We start from the raw sequence: 20,772 nt of genomic DNA, 5'->3' as shown, positions 1-20,772 counted from the left end.
GTTGCAGGTTTGAGCCCTGGTTTCTCCTGAAGCCATCAAAGTGTCCTTGAGCAAGACACTGAACCCCAAATTGCTCCTGGTGAGCAGGTTGGCGCCTTGCATGGTAGCCTCCGCCACCGGTGTGTGAATGTGTGTGTGAATGGGTGAATGTGAGGCATGAATTGTAAAGCGCTTTCAGTACTCGTAGGAGTAGAAAAGCGCAATATAAATGCAGTCCATTTACCATTGTAATAAATCCATCAGTACATTTTCCACAAGGTGTTTCCATACTGTCATGACCTGCGTGTGCCACGCCCATGTCCAGTCCTCATGTGTGCCACGCCCATGTCCAGTCCTCATGTGTGCCACGCCCATGTCCAGTCCTCATGTGTGCCACGCCCATATCCAGTCCTCATGTGTGCCACGCCCATATCCAGTCCTCATGTGTGCCACGCCCATATCCAGTCCTCATGTGTGCCACGCCCATATCCAGTCCTCATGTGTACCACGCCCATATCCAGTCCTCATGTGTGCCACGCCCATGTCCGGCCCTCGTGTGTGCCACGCCCATGTCCAGTCCTCATGTGTACCACGCCCATATCCAGTCCTCATGTGTGCCACGCCCATGTCCGGCCCTCATGTGTGCCACGCCCCTTGATCATCCTCGTGTGCTTCCCCAATTGTGCCCAGCTGTTTTCCATCAGTCTGATATGTTCTGTGTATTTCGTCTGCGTCTGAGTCCGTTTTCCCCAGATTTGTCATTGATGTTTAGTTGTCACTGCCCTGTGGTTTCCCTGTCTGCCCGAAATAAACCCCGTTTTCCTGTACTCACGGCTCCCTTCGCCTGCTTCCCCATTGCGATCGTAACATATATGATTGCTGGTTCTCCTGCAACCCAGTTACTGTTGGTATCAGGGTTATAACAGTGCACTGTCCAACTGTAATGTGGGTCACAGAGGCTTTTACTTTGAATAAGGATCTTCTGCTGCTAATGTGTGTGAAACGATCATCTACCAACTCATGATCAGATATAATAAATTTTTATTTAATTTGTCCTTGAGGAATGAATGATCATTAATGGTCTGACATTGTTAAATATTTTTCCTATAATTAGGGGTAGCTGGTGTGATGTATGATGGGTTGAATTTAACATGCAATTATAAATCCCATTTTTATTTTATTTAAAAAATAACTTTTCTTTTTTTGCAGTTACATGGCAGAATATTATACTCAACACTCTAAGAACTGCATTTCCCATCATTATGGTCGGTGTCCAAACAGGTGAGTTTAAGTGTAATTAATGGTTATTAAACATTAAAGTAAAGCAGGATGAAGCAGCAGCTCCTGGTAAAATATTAAACACACTGTGGTGCATCTTTGAAGATGCCAAACATACTTCAGTGTTTTATAATGTAATTTTTCATCTCATTTATTACTTGTAGTAATTTGTCTGTCACTTCCCACCTGAATCCCCAGCTTACTCCCCCATGCAGTAACCCAGTTAAGTGGGCCAGTCCTTAGCAGGGTGGGTAAGACAAGGACCTGTAACCTAAAGTTTTCCAGCCCAAGTCCTGGGAGAAGCTCGGCCTGTTTACCTTTAGACAGCTGCTTAACCTGACCTGCTCCAGTGCCCAGCTGCCTGAAAGGGGACAGTTTTAAACAGCTAAGAAATGAGGATTATTTAAATTTAGGGCTGCATGATTATTGGAAAAACATCACATCACAATGTTTGATATTTTTGCAATATGTTGCCATATTTATTAAACAAAAAAGAATCTAAAGCCTTATGTTATAAGTTACCCCCCAGTGCTCCTTGTTCAATTCAACTGAATTCAATTCAATTTTATTTATATAGCACTTCTAACAACAGTCATTGTCACAAAGCACTTTACACCTATTTAAGTAACAAGTATAAACGTCACTAACATTTATCTTCAAATTTCCTGGCTGTCAATTGAACCCTTTAGAACAACAGAGAATAGTAAATTATTTTGCATCCATTACATAATCTTTAGTTCTCAATGGTGGGTTTCTCTCCCTTGTACTCATCCTCAGTGAACTGGGTACCATCTCAGGAGCCTCAGTAATGGACACCTGTGTACTCCTTGGACAGGGTGATAAACGAGCTGCATTCCACCGCTTCCCATCGCTCAACACAAAGGTGTTTGGCCCAATCTGTGTTTGTACCAGCAGTGGATCAGTGAACTGGGGCCTTCCCTTCTTGACTCGGAAAGGCTTTAAGACTCTAACCTGGTCTCCAGGTTTTATGGTTGTGGTGCCTGCATTACGTCTGTAGTCGGTGTAGTGCTTGCTTTTATAAGTCGGTAGTACGAATGTGTTTGATTCCTCTTTCTGTGAGAGAATCTGCAAATGCAGTGGACGTAAACCGCAGCCCATTGTCTGTAGACACTGTACATGGATCTCCTTCTCTTGCAAAAACGCACTGCAGAAATGACAGTACAGTCTCCGTAGTCACATTAGCTGCGAATGCTACTTCTGGCCACTTACTAAAATAATCTGTCATTGTGATTGCAAACCGGCAGTCAGGGGGGCCACAGTCAAATGGTCCCAAAATGTCGAGAGCAATGTGTTCGAATGGTCCATTCGGAATCTCCATGGATTGCATTGGGGGTATGTATATTTTTTCAGCCTTGTCACTGCATAATCCTCGTACGAAGTGAAACTGGCACAAGCAGACGTGGCCCACGGAAGACAAGGGGGGCTTCCACCGCAAGTTTGTTTTTCACCACAAAGTACGGAACCATATCCACAGAAACATCTTTTCTTGCTTGCGGCAAACCGGTTTGCATTCTGACCCTCAACTGTAACAGTTGGGTACACGACTCACATTCCATCATGAACACATTCCAGTGGCACTGCAGTATGCAGGGGAGATATTTCCTCCACGAGGACAGGTCCTTCGACATGCTCATCATCTAGGGTGCGCAGCGGAATACGTGATAAGCAGTCGGCTACCTGATTCTTAATGCCAGGCCGGTGTGTCACATCATACTGAAAGCACATAAGCCTCGTGGACCAGCAGGCAATTCTCATACCAGCTCGTTTCATGCCCTTGGTGGCCAGTAGTGTCGTAATGCCTGGTGATCCGTTCTGAGAGTAAATCGCCGCCCCCACAAGAACGTTCTCCACTTTTCCACTGCCCATATGCATGCCAATGCCTCCTCTTCGACCGTAGAATACTTCCTCTCAGCTGGTGTCAGTGTGTGAGAAGCAAATCCCACAATTCTCTCACTATTATCAGGAAGCAGCTGAGTTAAAACTCCTCCTAGTCCGTAACCTGAAGCATCTGTAGTTCCAAAGGCAGATAAATTTGGGCCAAAAATCGAGAGAGCTGGGCTATTCACGAGCATAACTTTCAGTTTTAGGAAACTGAGCTTCATCAGCCTGCAGATAAATTTGGCCTGGGCTCCAAGACAAAGAATATTTCTCAAAGGCTCCAAAACTGTAGCACAGTGTGGAAGAAACTTACTGAACCATGAAGTAAGACCCAAAAAGGAAGGCAAAGCGGGCATGTCTCGAGGTGCTGGGCCTCTGCAATAGCAGTGATATGACTGGGTGTAGGTCGCAGTCCTTCTTTGGAAATTACATGTCCGAGGTATGTGATACTTTCCTGGTTGAAAGCGCACTTTTTCAGATTAAGCTGAAGTCCGAATTCAGTGAAACGTTGTAAAGCATCTTTAAGGTGCTTATCATGATCGGTTTGTGATGCACCATGCACTATGACATCGTCCAAGTAGCTGTGAACTCCTGGAAGGTCCTTAAGTACAGTCTGCATCCTTTTCTGAAAGCAAGATGGTGCCGACGCCAGACCACAGGGTACCCGGGTAAACCTGAACAGGCCATCGTGCGTCATGAATGCAGTAAGGCGTCTGCTGTCTTCAGCAAGTGGCAGCTGGTGATATGCTGACCTCAGATCAGTCTGTGAAAACACTGTTGCACCACTGAGCTTTGTGAGCAGGTCTTCTATGTGAGGCAGAGGGTGGCAATCCATGATTACGCTTTTGTTAGGCTCCCATAAATCGACACACAGTCACAGACTATGGGGGAAACCCATGGGGGAGCATCTGTTCTTTCAATGACTCCAGATTCTGGAGACGTTCAAATGATACTTCGTCTCAATTTTTGTCATACTGGCCTCACTGTCTCCTCCACCTGTACTCGATGAACAAAACCTTTCACACAGCGTAACAGTGTAGTTTGTTCAGTCCCCATCTCACCCACTGACACGGTAGGTTTCATCATTGTGCCTCCAACAATTTGGCATTTCAGCCCTCTGATCAGGTCCATGCCTAACAATGGTGACCCACTCTCCACAATATAAAACATGGTTGGGTATTTCACCTCCTTATAGGAGACGGATGCAGCCAGACACCCCAGTACAGATAACGGCTCATTTGCATATGTAACTAACCTAAGCTGTGGCTGCGTCAGTGGGCAGGCAGGAAAATGTCTCCTGTAAATTGACTCGGGTGGGATAGATACTGATGAGCCTGTATCCACAATCAGCGTCACCATCTGAGATTGACCAGCTGATGTTTTGATTTCTACATTACAATGTATTTTATCAGCAAAAGGACTGGTTTCCATGCAGAGAACAGTAAGTTCAGGAACAACCTGAACAACAGTACCTCTTTAACAGCTGATTTGCAAACTCTCCTGTTTCCTGGTCCTGTTTTAGCAGACTGGTACTGCTGCTGGCATGACTTCCCTCGCTTATCACGGCTGAGTTTAGCGGCTATGGTTTATATAGCAGCTGCCGGAGCCGCAAGCAAAGTAGCAGTTTTTAGGGCCGATTCCACCTGCGTGACTAATGCTACTGCTTCGTCTAAACTAATATCCGTCTTCATCAGTAGTTCCTTCTTCACTGCCTGTTCATAGGCTCGCTCCACCAATTGATCTCAGCATCTCACCTTCATTAGCACCAAAGTTACAGTTCACAGTTAGCTCGCATAGCGCTGCCATGTACTGACTCACCGATTCCTCTGGTCACCGTGCGCGACATGAAATGCATGTCGGTTAGCCAGCACATTAACTTTTGGCACAAAGTGATTTTCCAGTGCCCACCAAGCTGCCGCATAAGTCGTACCTCCATCCGGTAATGTGTAGAAAATATGCTGCTCTTCCATGCCCAGACAATGCAGCAGTGTGACACGGAGCCTAGTATCTGGCCAATTATCACCAGTAGCTTTAATAACTAATTTAGTGTATTAAGTAAGTAGTTCTCAAACATTTTCCTCCACGTTACAAATGGGACAGCAGGCCATCATGTATCTTAACCTAAGCCATGAGGACATCTAGAGGACCCTCAAGATATAACACCAATGAAAAGGGAGCTGCAGTAATCAATACGGGACTTAATAAAAGCATGTACCAGAGTTTGGGCATCAGTACTGGACAGAAATGGGCGCAGACAAGCGATGTTATGGAGGGGAAAGAATGCAATTTTGGAGAGGAAATTTATATGAAGATCAAAGTTAAGTGAGGAGTCAAATAGGACAGCAAGATTTCTGATAACTGTAGCAGGATTTAGAGGGACACCATCAAAACAAAGAGAGAAACTGGAGTATTTAGCTAATGATTTCACACTGAGCAGTAAGACTGCAGATTTGTCTGTGTTAAGTTTTAGAAAGTTATCCTGCATCCAAAGCTTTAAATGTGTGATGCAATCAGTAAGTGTATTGGGAAGGGAGTCAGTGGAGGTGTGTGTACTAATATATAACTGAATATCATCAGCATAGCAGTGAACATTAAGGCCATATCTGCAAATGATCTGACCAAAGGGAATGATGCAGATTAGGAAGAGGAGGGACTGGAATGGCAGGTATAGTGCGTTACCATTAAGAAAGGCATGTAGCTGTGTGGTTACAACTCTTTCCATCACTTTAGCCAGAAAAGGAAGATTAGAGGTCAATAGCTTGAGAGAGATGATTGATCAAACTCAGGTTTCTTGAGGACAAGAGTAACTGCAGCAGCTTTGAGAGAAGAAGGGACAGAGCTGGAAGAGAGACGTGTTTATCAGTGACCCTATTGGAGAATTGATTATAGAAGAACATGCTTTAAGTAGAGGTGTAAGTGTTTGGTCAAGCTGTCAACAGGCATAAAAGTAGTACAGGCAAGGTTAAAGGGGGAGAATGATTGAGAGGTAGGAGCGGGGCCGGTTCTAGACAGGCATATATGAGGGGGCAGACAGAAATGTGAGGGGGGCACATGGTGGCGACGGAGGCGGGGGAAAGGGTCGGGGTGGTGCTGGGGGCGGGGGTGTTCTGGATAACTGTCTTTCTCATGTAATTGGATTGCACTTTGTCAGGCCTTTATCCTAAGACTGTCCAACTTGGGTGTCCCCCCTAAAGGCTGAGCTTCTGCTGGTGTAGCTCTTAGGGTCACTGAGGCACGCAAACCCCCTGACCACGGTAAGGTGGCAATCCCTCAGGGGGAAACTGACAAATAAAACAACAAAAGATAAAATAAAATATTCCTCATCAGCTTATAACAACTAAAAACATGACCTTTACCTTAATTGGATAGCCTATATCAAACATATTTGAACCCAACAAAACACTTTTCACTATTGCCAATATTAACAAAACTAAAAAGGGTAGTCAAAGTTATAAAAAAGAAAAAAATCAATTCAAGTCTTGAAAAATAAAACTGAAAAATAGAATAAAAAAATAAAATAAAGAATAAAATTAAATATCCATCCAGATCTTTACAACCAACAACATAAAAAATTATCTTAATTGGATGACCTAATTCTCAAATAAATTTGCAAAATAAAGAATAAAATAAGACCTCTCTATATAGCCAATATGTACAAAACTAAAAATGGTCGGCATAGTAATTAAAAAAAAAAAACAAATCACCATGTCTTTTCATACATTTGTCAAACTAATTTGCAGAACACAACTGATTTAGAGCAGAACATTTGAACCTTTTTCTTCTTTTTTGTCTTTTTGTCTTGTTTTAAGCTTGTTTGGTTTGCAGGCAACTGAACTCCCTGTTTGCAACTGAACAGCTCCACTCTCCTTCTCCTCCATCCACTCTACAACAACAGTCTCCTGTTTCCCTTTGCAAAAACTCTTATTCATCCATATCCAAGCTATTTGTTATGGACTTCTCATGGGCTAAGATCACCAAATTCCTCTTTCTTTTATGTAACATGGTGCGACGATAGGGGGTTAGGACCCTTGACAAAGTGGAGAAGGAACTCCTACACGATGCTGAAGACACACCAATTACCAGGGCTGTTACATACAATTTATGCAACTCAGGGTTGGCTTCCTTGTACTCCTGCAGGAGTTTACACACAGTGGACAGGTCTGTTTCCTTTGAAAAAAATTTGAGCAGCATCTGTTTTGCCACAAGAACTTCATTTTTCAGACTTACATCTGCTACAGTGCCAGCCATCACCGCCAGAGGGTGCAACAGGGTGGGATCTAGAAATGTGCTAGATTTGGGTGCAAGACTAGATATGGCTCTCATCAGGTCAATATTCTTGTGTGAAAATCTAGTTTCCATTTCTGAAATGGCCCTGTCAAGGGTGTTGAGCAGGGATCTTTTCAGAGACTGATGGGGGGAAATGGTAGGGTCACCAGGGTCTGTATGGCCCAAAGTTGAAAGCACAACACTTTAACCCAGGTGTTTGCTCATTGTTCTCCTTCTCTGTGTTGGATGTGACTCATCCTCAGCAGGAGATGACACTCCCCAACAGTCATCCTCAGCAAGAGATGACATCCCCAACAGTCATCCTCAGCAGGAGATGACACCCCCCAACAGTCATCCTCAGCAGGAGATGACACTCCCCAACAGTCATCCTCAGCAGGAGATGACACTCCCCAACAGTCATCCTCAGCAGGAGATGACACCCCCCAACAGTCATCCTCAGCAGGAGATGACACCCCCCAACAGTCATCCTCAACAGGAGATGACACTCCCCAACAGTCATCCTCAGCAGGAGATGACACTCCCCAACAGTCATCCTCAGCAGGAGATGACACCCCCCAACAGTCATCCTCAGCAGGAGATGACACCCCCCAACAGTCATCCTCAGCAGGAGATGACACTCCCCAACAGTCATCCTCAGCAGGAGATGACACCCCCCAACAGTCATCCTCACGGATGTTTTTTAAGGAGTCCAGTGCTGCACTAACAACTTCAGCAGCACTGCACAGATCAACTGACTGAGACTGTAGAATAGCATTTGCTGGTTTCAAGACACCAAGCACCAGCACTAGGAACTTTCCAGTCTCAAAGAAGTGATGTCTCTGAATTTGGCATAGCTGGCCTGATGCCTCGGATTTGTTCTTGATTATCCATAGTGCACCTTGTCACCTCATAGTGGCTTGTCCATCTGATCTCAAGCAGCCTTTTTAGGCAAGGTGCATCATGTTTATTGAGCACATAGTGGTGGTGAAAAACGTTGTAGAGTGAACTAGATAGGCTAAAAAATCTTTTTGCACACGGCTCACTCTGCATGGCATGCACACCCACTAAGTGCAGTTGCTGGTTGTAGCAGTGGATGTATGGGATATATCCGTCAAGCCTCTTTTGGAGCAGAGCTTGTTCACCACCTCTAACCCCACTCATCACAGAAGCTCCATCATAACACTGGCTCAGTATACTGTCAACACTGTAGCCAGCATCAGAAAGGTGTAACAGTATCTCAGAGGTGCTGTACTCTGCATCAAGTTGTTGCAAGTCAAGCAACCCAATAAGATGCTCCTCTGGCATGGAATTTCTGGAATCACAGACACATTTTCCACATTGCACCTATCCCTGGTCCCATCACTTTTGAGGCAAAACCCTGCAGAATCAGCACTTTCGTATTTTTTCCTGACCTCTCCAAGCACCATGCCAGCCAGTGTTTGGATAATTTCATTTTGGATATCCTTAGATGTGTATTTTGCATTTTTGGGATACCCTTAGCAATGCTTGCTAGCTTCTCATCCTTCTCTAAGGTATATTCCATCAGTTTTAGACAAATTAGCCGCTGCATCATGTCTCAAAGTTTCTGCAGTCCCACGGAGCCCCAACTCATTTACAGAGAGAAACCTTACAGCACTACCAATACTCTTGCATAGTAATGGTTTGTTTCAAGTTGTGTTTTACCAACCAACACTGAATCCACTGTCCCCCCTGTGGCCTCCCTGCTTTTATGCTCAGTTCAGATGGTTGAAGCCTGCACATGGTTGTGGCTGCACACATGCCTCTGTAGCCCCTTGTCTCGATCAAGTGCTGCTTTCCAGGTGTTAAAACCAGTTAAGGTAAAAACTACATCCCTCTCATTAATAGTGCTGCCATATTTCCGACAGGGGAAACAGAAGCATGCGTCCCGCACAACAGAGTACTCCAGCCATGGTCGTGTGCGGTACCAGGCGGGATTGAATGATCTTAATGATGTACCAGCAAATACACGTTTGGGGTAACTGCCCAGTATTGGCTGGGATGGTGTATTGCCATTTAAGTCACTGGGTAGCTGGGCGGGTTGCTTTGGGGCAGCAGTTGTTGGCAGAGGTACAGGAGAAGCAGTGCTTGTTGATGCCACTGGAGGAGACCTGCTGGCTGCTGCCTCTGATGGACCAGCAGCAGAATCATTGCTCCTGCTATTGGTACAGGCAGGAGCAGCACCACACTTTTTAAAAGCTTGGAAAAAAGGATGCATCTTACAACATTAACTTTCCCTTTGTGAGCTGCTGGAAGCTGGGGTGGAAAGTGAATAAGCTTTACTAAAATCGCTGTGATTACATCTGTATATGAAACGAGAAAACTATTGAGTGCAGAGTTGAGCTTTGTGTCAAGGTCCGACAGACACAGGTCCTCCAGTCGGCTCTGTGCAGCAGACTGGCTCACAGTGGTGCTTGTGGGATCGAGAAAGAAACACTTCTCTACCAGATTGAAACTGTGAGAAGAACAATGCACTAGTCCCCCATTGAATGTACAAATATAGATGTATTTTTTTAGTTGTTAATTATCTCACGAATCGCTATGATTTTGACGAGAGAGACTGCTTCCTCTAAACCTCCCGCAATCGCACAGCTCATTTCGCTCTGCCCTGCCTACTGAGAAACCGGCTCATTTGCATACTAACAGTGATTGGATGTTTAGCTGGGGGGAGGGTGAGTGGGGGGATCTCTGCTGACTGCTGTGTGAGCCCGCGCACAAACAGAGCGCGCTGGGAAAGAGCGAACAAGAAGTAAAACTTATCACCTCGTTTGTGACTTTTCCAGTGGATATTTCAGCTACTGTAGTAAATCTCGTGCATATTCAGTTTATGGGTAATCTATTATTTTCTTCCTCAACTTTTAGAAGTTTGATTTAAGGGGGCAGCACGTTTGTTTAAGGGGGCATTGCCCCCTCTTGCCCCAGTCTAAAGCCGGCCCCGAGTAGGAGGAAAAACAGGATTCATTTGGTTAATTTTGGCTTCAAAAAAATGTAAAAATGCCGGGCACTGCTCAGCTGTATTGGGCCATGCTTGTACAGGAGGTTTAAGGTTAAAAAGTTAATATAACTTAATTTTGCCTAAACATTTGATTCACTCATTTCCACAAATTTGACTTTACTCAAAAATTAATTGTTTGAGTAGTAACTCGGTAGTTTTGAGTGTAGCATTTTAAGTTGTGGTGATATAATTCCAGTTTGTTGCATTAAGTCATTTCCTCTGACTTAATGATCACTATAAAAACAATGAATCAATTCAAATGATTATGTTCCTTTAAAATGATATTAATTAAATTTAACAGTCTTGTCTGTAATCATTTAACTGATTAGTCAACCCACACATAATTAATCAACATACAGTTGGTTTGGATGTTGTGTGACGTGGGCGGAGTCTGTGAAAAATTGTGCAAAAAATCAGACACTTATGTATTTTGGTCTGATGTGAAGTCATGCTGGATCATCGGCGTGGCCAGACCCATTTAACTGGGGCACATTCTAAATATAAGGTGCACGTTCTGTGCGTCTGTGCAGTGAATCTTAATGTAGACAATGTGCATTCAGGCAAACCGAGGAGGAAACTGCAGGAGGAAGGTACAGTGACGCTACGCGAGTTTACGCAGCAAGTGTGTACATGTCCTATACTACTAATCGGTAGCAATGGCAATAATAATGTGCAGAGTGATTGAAGCTGGTTAAACCTACACAGCAAATGTGCCAGTGTTAAATTAACACTGCATGGTGTTTATATGGGTCCACACCATTCAGTGTTATCTTTAACTCTTTACAGTGTGCAGTGAGTGTTGTTTTTGCAGTGTTAATATTTATTAACTCTTATAGTGTTCAATTTACAACATAGAGTATTAAGACAATGTGTCTCCACCTCTTCCCAAATCCCAAGCCCATATGGGCGGCACACAAGTACAATATGGGTGGCCCATATCAGCCCCATTTTAATGTCCTCTCATCTGAACTCATCTGGACATTCAGCTGCTGTGTTTTACTAACCCACCATAATAAGAAAGACTCAGACCAACATATCCTTCTCTCTTTTTATGCAAGTTTTATTTCAGCTCAGCTCATGATAACCAAAGAACTGTGTTTATATAAGTTGGAGAACATTGAAAAACTGTCATTATGAATGTATTTACTTAAGCATGAATGAGAGAAGTTTCTTCAATCACCGTAAGAAAGAACCAGTCAAGCTCTCCTGAGAACACCCTGTGGTATAAAAGTGAGTGAAACATACTGCACCAGTGACCAAACACAGATTATGAAGCTAGACTGTTAGACTTCTTGACATAATAATTGAGCAGGGCTGAGAAAAGGTGAGATCTATCTTAATGGTTGGATGGTTGAAGGAGTGCATTTCCGCTAAAGCAGATGGTGGCCTTATTGCTTTTAGACCACAAATTGGGATAGAAGAAGAAATCAAATCACTTTGCTCATTTAATATTCAGATTTTCATTAAGCTTAATTTTTAGAGACCCACCATGGTTGAGGATGGTATGGCACTGATATTAGTCTTTACCACATTTCATTGTTGTTTTTTCTGGGTTTCTGTATGCTAATTGGTCTGAGTAGTATAGTATTGTATATATGTGCATCCCTAAATAAATTTTCAGTTGTAGAGATACGTGTGATCTGGATTTTTCCTAGAGAGCCTTGCCTGAGAAGAGAAACAAAATAGTAGGTTTTACACAGCACTTTCCTCCCAGCCAATGTCTCCTCTAGTTAAACCATAGAGGCTAAACCATCTCACCTAGTCACTGGCTGGCACACAACAGCCATTTCTGTGTTTTTGTTCTCTTGCTCTATTCATCACAATGTGGTGGATTAAAACGAAAATCTGTTTAATCACAAACAGTACTGTGTCATGCTATGCAAATATACATCCAGCACCACTGGTCTACAGGGGAGTGGGCTGTGAGCATGTAGGCCGTCCCTGTACTTGTGGATGTGGTCAGTGTATAAAAGCATGTGCACAGTGAGACCAGATTTCTTATAAAGGTGTTCAGGACGCCGGCCAGTGGCCTTTATTATTCTGAGCTCAGGGGGGAACCAAGGACAAGAGTGAGTGGCTGGGATCAGCCTGGTCTTTAGAGGGGCTGGATCATTAAGCAGTACAGAGATAGTATCATTATAGAAGGAAACCATAGTATCAGGAGAAGGGAGTTTATGTAAGTCAGACAGGGAGGAGGATAGAAGAGAACCAGCAAAGAGATTAGAACTAATGGATCTAGCATTGCGGTATGTGACAGATTTTCTTAGGAGGAGGAGTATTAAAGTGGGGACCACTTTACAATAAGGCTCCCTTTTGCCACTTAGAAATGGTAGTAACTCATTAATAAAAAGAAAACTGTTATACCTTGTATTTTTGTCTATTAATGATTTACAAAGTGTTACAACCTAATTAATAACCTGCTTATAAACCATTCATAATCCTTTTATAACTGTAACATAATACAATACTCGTTCTCCATTACAACAGTGATCTGAACGGACACACAAAGAAGGCTGGTACAGACATAAAGTCAATAACAGTTTATTCATACATAAACCCAAATATAAGAGCATTGACAAGTAATGCGCTGCCTGATGGCCCACTAACGTCCGACGGCCAGGCCTCAGAATCACACACATACAGTGAATTGAGGTCTGAATAACTTCTGTTAACCAGTACAGCACTGAAATACGATCATCCACAGCACAGCACAATGCACTAACAGCAAGGGACATGAACGAAACACCACAGCAAATCCACAGCGGTCAGTTACATTGGGCAGCTGCTAATTGGCAACATTTTCTTATCCATGCCCCTACAAAGACTAACCCTCCACACAAAGAAAAGATTATTAATCTGCTTCCTAACCTGTGTGACTCTATGGGATAGAACTTAACCGCAGGCTGATCCTGCTCTCTGATCCTTACTTACACATTACTTTAGACAAAAGCATCTGATACACAAATGAACCACTGAATGCATTTGTTTTTTCTTGTGTCTAATTACTTGTTGACTGACTATTCTTACCTCATTTCAGGTTCTTTCATCGAGTTCTCAGCTAAATATTCCCCATCTCCAGCTGAGAAAGCAGCATTTGGAGGAATGTTTGGTGGAATCATATTCATCTTCATCTTTTTTGTTATATTCCGAAGTGAGTATGTTTATAAATGGATTTCAGGAATATTGGACTCGAATTATGCATGTAGATTTATTTTCTGCTTTGTATTTAAACACAGAAATGTGTGACGATTTACATAATTACATTTTTTATAATGCAGTATATGTTTTATTCACTGTTTATCTGTATCCATGGGGCAGCACAGTGGCTCAGTAGTCAGCACTGCTGCCTGACACCTCCAGGGTGCTGGTTTGAGTCCCACTTCTCTGTGTCTGTGTGCAGTTTGTATGTGCTCTCCGTATTGTGTGGGTTTCCACCAGCTACTCTAGTTTCCTCCAGCAGCCCAAAGTCTCTCTCTCAAATTAGACCAATAAATTGCCAATAGCATGTGACTGTGTGTGTATGGCCTCCCATCCAAGCTGTATCTCTTCTGGGGGGGGGTGGTCCTTTCTTAGTGGAGGCCCCTGGCTCAGTTTGTGCATTAAAGTCCCCCCCACCACCCTGGGTTACCTTTTGTTACCCTATTTATATCTTCTTTTTTTTTTTTACCACAGTGTCTGACATGGGATTTAACCCCTTATCCCCCAGCTGACAGGGCTGTGCAGAGCAGCGCCTTAAACACAGGACACTCAGCACATTTGTTCTATATTCTCTGTCTGAAATAAATTTTATGTTTGCTAACTGTTTTCTTTTCGTTTCAGTCGTCGACATTGTGCTTTGGACAAAATATTCTAAAGACAGAAAAAAAAGAGTGAAAATACGTGGCATCGTAGCAGGAATAACTGGAGTTACATTCCTGGTCATCATGGTTTCATCCATAAGTAAGTCCGTGTATAAGTTCCCCTTGTGTGCTGTTTGCATGTTCTCCCCGTGTTTCCCTCCATTCAGGGGCTTTATTAGGTTCACCTGTTCAACTGCTTCTTGAAGAAAATATCTAATCAGCCAATCATATGTCAGCAGCATATTGTATAAAATCATGCTGATACAGGTCTGGAGCTTCAGGTAATGTTCACATCAAACAGCAGAATGGGGACGAAAGGTGATTTATGTGACTTCGATCATGGCATGTTTGCTGGTGCCTGACATATGATTGGCTGATCTGCTGGGATTTTCACACACAACCATTCTAGGATTTACAGAAAATGGACCGAGAAAGAAAAAACGTCCAGTGAGTCGACGGTTTTCTGGATGAAAATCCCATGTCGGTTCTTTACAAACTTTAATGCTGAAAAAAGGACCTTTTATTGCTACAAGAAGTGACTGGCAGAGTGATAATAGGCTGGTAGAATGACAATAGGCTGGTAGAGTGATAATAGGCTGGTAGAGTGACAATAGGCTGGCAGAGTGATAATAGGCTGGTAGAGTGACAATAGGCTGGCAGAGTGATAATAGGCTGGTACAGTGACAATAGGCTGGTGTTGGAGTACGCCGACTCCACCGGGTCCATAGATGAGAAGAGATCACCCAGAGGCATGAGTTGTCCAATAACCTTTTATTCCATCAGATCGATCTGGGAACTCTGCGACACACCGTATTCCAACAGAGTTCGAGTTCCTTACTGTTCATGTTTGTCTTATACCCCTTCTACAAGTAGCCCCCGCCCCTGTCCGTACTTTTCCACTTTCTGGAAATTTCGCCTTATCTGGTACACCATGTTGTTCTCCTTTGCCTAGCAACTGTCACCACAGCCTGCGTCAATAGATTAACTTTGGTACGCATAGAGCCTCCCTACGTGTCCTTGTTCCCCTGCAGTTATTGCTCTCCACAATTCCCCCTTTTGATCTCTGAAAAGAGATCACCTGTGCGATTGGGGAATTGCGACTCCCCCTTTTGATCTCCGTGAGGAGATCACTACTTATGGTGGAAGTCTTCTTCCCTGATCTCCTCCTCCCCGTCCGGAAGGGAGAGGAGGGGCATCATGTGTGGTAGACTAGGATCACGTTTCTCTATGGTGGATGTGATCAGTCGTACGGACAGGGCTTGCAGGCAGAATCCTAACATTAGTAACATGGATAAATCCATGGTCACAGCACACCGCATAGCTTACACACAGTCTTCCCCCAAAGCCCCCCTTTTTATCTCAGTTGTCTCCATCCTGGTCTCGGTGGTGTGATGTCGGATGAGGCCTTCTGCTTCTTCTGCCGGACAGGGGTAGACTACCCTGCCGGTCTTCTCAGGTCAGGGGATTATTCTGCCCCTTTTGTGGAGACCTGAGTTGGGTCTAGTTCCTCTGAACCAGAACTCTGTGCTTTCCCAGCGAGCTCCTCCTGGATCTCAGCTACGGATCTGCCTGGCTTCTGCGTCGCAGCGCACTGGCTCCAGTGGAACCACGTGTCTCCTTTCCCTTTCAGCCGCACTGCGTGGGAAGTCCTCTCGGTGACTTGGAAAGGGCCGGTCCACTGGGGCTCTGACCACTTCCTCTTGATGACTCTCAGGAGGACCCACTCCGCCGTGTGAGGCTTGCCGGTGCCTGCTGGTGACTGCCCCTCTTGGACCTGGCGGGAGAAATCTGAAACGAGAACTTGCAATCCATCATAATATGCTTTGGCATTCCCGTCCCCCTTTTGTTCTGGCCCCCAGTTCAGTTCCCTGTGGGGGCCAGGGAATTGCCTCCCTGTCTGGAGCTCAAACCCCATTCCCTGACTTATGGAGCATCTGATGGACATAAGGGGGAGGGCTAATGCGTCAACCCATTTAATTTTGGTCTGTGCACAGATTTTTGCCAATTTTTGTTTGACTGTCTGATTCATTCGCTCCACCCTACCCTGGGATTGTGGATTGTACACCGTACCGAAGGAATGTCTGAGTCCAAGTGCGATCTCTACTGTGCGCAAATCCTCACCATTTGCCTCACTGTTTGATAGCCTGCAACCCTTTTGGCCTCCTCTTCTGCGGCCTGGTTGAGTGACAAACGGCTGGCAGAGTGATTACAGGCTGGCAGAGTGATTACAGGCTGGCAGAGTGATTACAGGCTGGCAGAGTGACAATAGGCTGGCAGAGTGATAATACTCTGGCAGCGTGAGCCTAAGTCAAGGTTGGCATGCAGATGGTTATTTTCCACATGAAATCTACAGTATATCGTTTGATATGTTCCTTACTACAAGAACATTGCATATATAGTGCAGTTTAGTGTTTTTATGCATTTGTGTGCAGTATTTAAGTTTTAATTTTGTCACATTACAGTTTACAGTTTAATTTTTCAAAACCTCCAGACAATATACTGCAGTATACAGTATTTTCAAAAGCAACACTATTATGGAATTTTGAGATCTTGGCATAAAATTCATTGAGAGGGAGGGGGTCCCGGCTAATTTCGATTTCAAAATTCCCCGGTTTACTGTATTACCGTAATACCAGCCAGGCCTGGTAACTCTGCATAGAAATTTACCCATTTCACTGCACTGCTTGTTTGTACCTCACCCACCACCAGCATTGGGGTCAGCATTAAAAGTCATGTATTACGTATTACTCATTACTTTTAAAAAAGTAATGCATTACTTTACTTAATTACTCCCCGTGGAAAATAATTAGTTTCGCTACTCATCACATTTACTTTTGCTTTACTTTGCAGTGATGCATTGTTTTATTTAATTTCCAGTCATTTTTAGCCTATATCACCAAACCTTATATATACCCACATATCAGCTTCCCAGTTTTAATAAGGATAACATTTAGAAATTCTTCATTTTATGTTGTTTAATAAGGTAAAGAAAGGCAACAAATCGGGTTCAGAGGGAGTGAAAACCAGTGAAAAGAGCACTGCACAGAACAAGACACAACTGCATGTTTCATGCATTTCAAACAGGCCAGTGAAGGCAGCACTGACATCAGGCTATAAGCCTCAGAATTAAACTATATTAATATATAAAAAATAAAAGAATAATATACCACATGGTGTAAATATAAAATATAAATAAAATAGCAGGGTGGCGCAGTGGTGCAGCAGTTAGCACTGTTACCTCACACCTCAGGGACCAGGGTTTGAGTCTCTGCACTGGCTCCATGTGTGTGGAGTTTGCATGTTCTCCCGTGTCAGTGTGGGGTTTCCCCCTCACAGTCCACAAACATGCTGAGGTTAGTTGGAGCTGCGAAACTGCCCATAGCTGTGAATGGTGTGTGTGTCTGCTCTGTAATGAGCTGTAATCCCATACTGGGTTGTTCCTTGCCCTGCACCCAAATCATCCATGATAAGCTCTGGACCCCCCACAACCCTGAATAAGATAAGCAGTTACAGAAAATGGATGGATGGAAAATAATAGACTGGCTTTTTTCTAACATTTCAAAATAAAAAATTTAAATGAGGAACAACTTTTAAATACACTGAATAAACTCAATAAAGTTGCTTATTTATTAGTAAACCAGTGGTTATATCTCACTAGGAGGAGTCACTCACATCGTTTGCCAGACAGTCTGTTTCTCCTTGGAGTGAACGCTAAATTTCCCAGCTTGAAAAGCCTCTCCACTGCTCCACTAGATGGCGCTGCTGTGTTGAATTTCAACGATACAGCCTTTATTGTAGGGAATGCTACAGAACCTCTGACCCTGACTTAAAATATTCAATTACTTCAGCATCATAATAAAAACAGTCTGTTTCATCATGAAAGGCAAAGAATTTGTTTTCAACAGAACTGCTACTCGACACAGATTAATTAGGCAGGTCAGACAGTGTATAATGCAGGTCAGACAGTGTATAAAGCAGGTCAAACACTAAAAAATTTGATCATATTACACCGGTCTTATCCTCTCTTCATTGGCTGCCAGTTAAGTCTCGAATTGACTATAAAATACTGCTATTAACTTATAAAGCACTAAATGGCCTTGCACCAGAATACCTTAGTGAACTGCTGACCACATACAACCCTCCACGCTTGCTTCGCTCTCAAGCCATGGGATATCTGTTAGTGCCTAGGGTAGAAAGAGCTACGGCAGGCTGCAGAGCTTTCTCCTACAAAGCTCCTCTGCTGTGGAATGGTCTTCCACCGGATGTGCGGGTTTCAGGTTCACTCTCAATATTCAAGTCCAGACTAAAAACACACCTGTTTAGTTTAGCGTATAGGGACACTAGTTCTAGCCCTAGCTAACTCTTCACTCCCAGGCAGACCTGTAGTGTGAGGTGTAGAGCTGGGTGGGGATCGGTGCCATTGGCTTTGGATGAACTGGATTGTCAGTGCTGTCACTCTAGCTTTGCAATCTCTTGTGGAACTGGAGTGCTGACATTTCAGGGACTCCCCATGCCGGCATTCCCACTTGCCTCTCCCTCCTACTGATGCTGCCATAGCCATATCTGCCGGAGCTTGCAGATTGCACTTCATATTGTACTCACCTAGCTTTTAGCACTGCCAATAGCCTCCTCTACTATGCCTAATTGTACATTTTATTTCCCCTACTCCTCCTGGGGGTGATGCCTGGAGACCTCAATCTATCAAGATATCCAGCACACCCGACCACCACCAGTGACGTCCCTGCATCCAGCTCGCCGTTCTGATCTTCCATGTATGACCCGCTGCCTTACCTCTGGTTGCCTGGCAATTGGAAGAAGACTCGGCTTCGGCATTGGCTTATCTTCCTTGCTCTCCTCTCTCTATTTGACTATCCCTGCCGGCCCCTGGAGGATGGGCTTCCCCTTTGAGTCTGGTCCCTCTCAAGGTTTCTTCCTTCTAGGGAGTTTTTCCTTGCCACTGTCGCCTATGGCTTACTCACTGGGGGCTTTGGGTGAGGATACTGTAAAGCGCTTTGAGACAATGTAATGTTGTGATAATGCGCTATATAAAAATAAATTTGTTGTTGTTGTTGTTGTATAAAGCAGGTCAGACAGTGTATAATGCAGGTCAGACAGTATATAATGCAGGTCAGACAGTGTATAAAGCAGGTCAGACAGTGTATAAAGCAGGTCAGACAGTGTATAATGAAGGTCAGACAGTGTATAAAGCAGGTCAGACAGTGTATAATGCAGGTCAGACAGTGTATAATGCAGGTCAGACAGTGTATAATGCAGGGGGCACAGAGGCAAAGGATGATTAATGATTAATGTGACAGTAATGGAAGGAACACAGTGAGGTACACTGTCCACCGGCCAAAAAAGGCCATACAGCTACCCCCAGGTGGCACTGCCATGTTCATCCCGGTGAAGCTGCTTCAGCACCTCTGTCATGTGCTGTATAACCAAAGAGATATCGGCATCATCACTGGCCGGGACATACTGTACGTGCAGCATTCATCCTCTGTCATAGCCCACATGCCTCCCTTCTTCACCAGCAAGATATCCAGCATCAGTCTGCTCTGGGTTGAGCTCTTTGTTGATTCCGGTTATGGCATCAGTGGTGGCATTAACAAATAGTGCTAGATGGTGATGGATAATCACTAGCTGATTCCATGCTTGTGCCAGATCGTAGTGGGGAAACATAGCGTCCAGTTGTGCAGGAGGCAGGAATATACGCTGTGGCCACACCCCCAATAGCGGTCTGACATACCGGCAGCGGTGGCTATTGCCCAGTGAGGCACGGGTTCCCGAGAAGCACAACGACCGTCGTCGCATTAGGTCTGGTACAGCTGCATCCGCCTGACTGCTCTCCTCCAGCCTTCATAATGTGTGTGTAGGAACAGCGAAGCTCACTCACTCTGAACAGAACCAGAGTCCTGCCTTACCCATAGGGTGAGGTTCCGTACGTTGTCATGTATGATTAGGCTCACCTGTGGCTGCCGGACCGGAGAGTAATTCTGCCAGGTTGACATTAACATCACGCGGCATCAGAGAAACACAATGCAGTCTGCAGTGAGACTCTTGCTGTGAAATTAACGTACTGCCAAAAAGAGTTGCGGTGGTGCTACTGTAGTGCAGTTTATGACCTCGCTTCGAAACAAAACATATTTGTCACCAATGTCACGATCACTGTGATGGCGGCCGTCACAAGGGCCCAGGGAACCCTGATGCATCCTTGCCTCGTCCCTCTTATGTCTGTGTAATGGGGTAGATGGGAGTGACCAGTGATTGGTGCCTTTCTTGTGGCGTATTGGTGCTCAGAGTGTGGGCACGCCCAATCAGCACTCGTCCACCTCATCCAGGCACGTCGTCACATAATGACTCTCCTCCTGTTGTCCCTGCTGAGCCCCGCCGGGCTCCGGTAGTCTCCTGCAGTGTGAGGCGTGTATCCAGGTGGCCCTCTCTCCAACCTTCACAGCCGTCTGCATCGTGAGCAGGATCTGGAAGGGTCTCAGTCAC

The 20,772-nt window shown here is 44.5% G+C and overlaps 1 protein-coding gene and 1 long non-coding RNA gene across 2 annotated transcripts in view; one reads left to right on the top strand and one right to left on the bottom strand.

Annotated features, from left to right (window-relative positions):
- LOC125705380 (uncharacterized) overlaps nucleotides 1–8,324 on the bottom strand; it is a 104,711-nt gene extending 96,387 nt beyond the window's left edge. The window contains exon 1 of the long non-coding RNA XR_007381496.1: nucleotides 8,151–8,324. This is a non-coding gene — a long non-coding RNA (uncharacterized LOC125705380). The remainder of the gene's footprint in view (nucleotides 1–8,150) is intronic.
- Nucleotides 1–20,772, top strand: part of LOC125705349 (uncharacterized) — a 180,831-nt gene that overhangs the window by 113,097 nt on the left and 46,962 nt on the right. The window contains exons 7-9 of the mRNA XM_048971878.1: nucleotides 1,189–1,260; nucleotides 13,473–13,586; nucleotides 14,255–14,374. Coding sequence (XP_048827835.1) covers nucleotides 1,189–1,260; nucleotides 13,473–13,586; nucleotides 14,255–14,374 — 306 coding nt within the window. The remainder of the gene's footprint in view (nucleotides 1–1,188; nucleotides 1,261–13,472; nucleotides 13,587–14,254; nucleotides 14,375–20,772) is intronic.

Source organism: Brienomyrus brachyistius, chromosome 12, assembly GCF_023856365.1.
Source record: "Brienomyrus brachyistius isolate T26 chromosome 12, BBRACH_0.4, whole genome shotgun sequence".
NCBI classification, from domain to species: domain Eukaryota; kingdom Metazoa; phylum Chordata; class Actinopteri; order Osteoglossiformes; family Mormyridae; genus Brienomyrus; species Brienomyrus brachyistius.
This window is presented reverse-complemented; position numbering and strand designations above follow the sequence as displayed.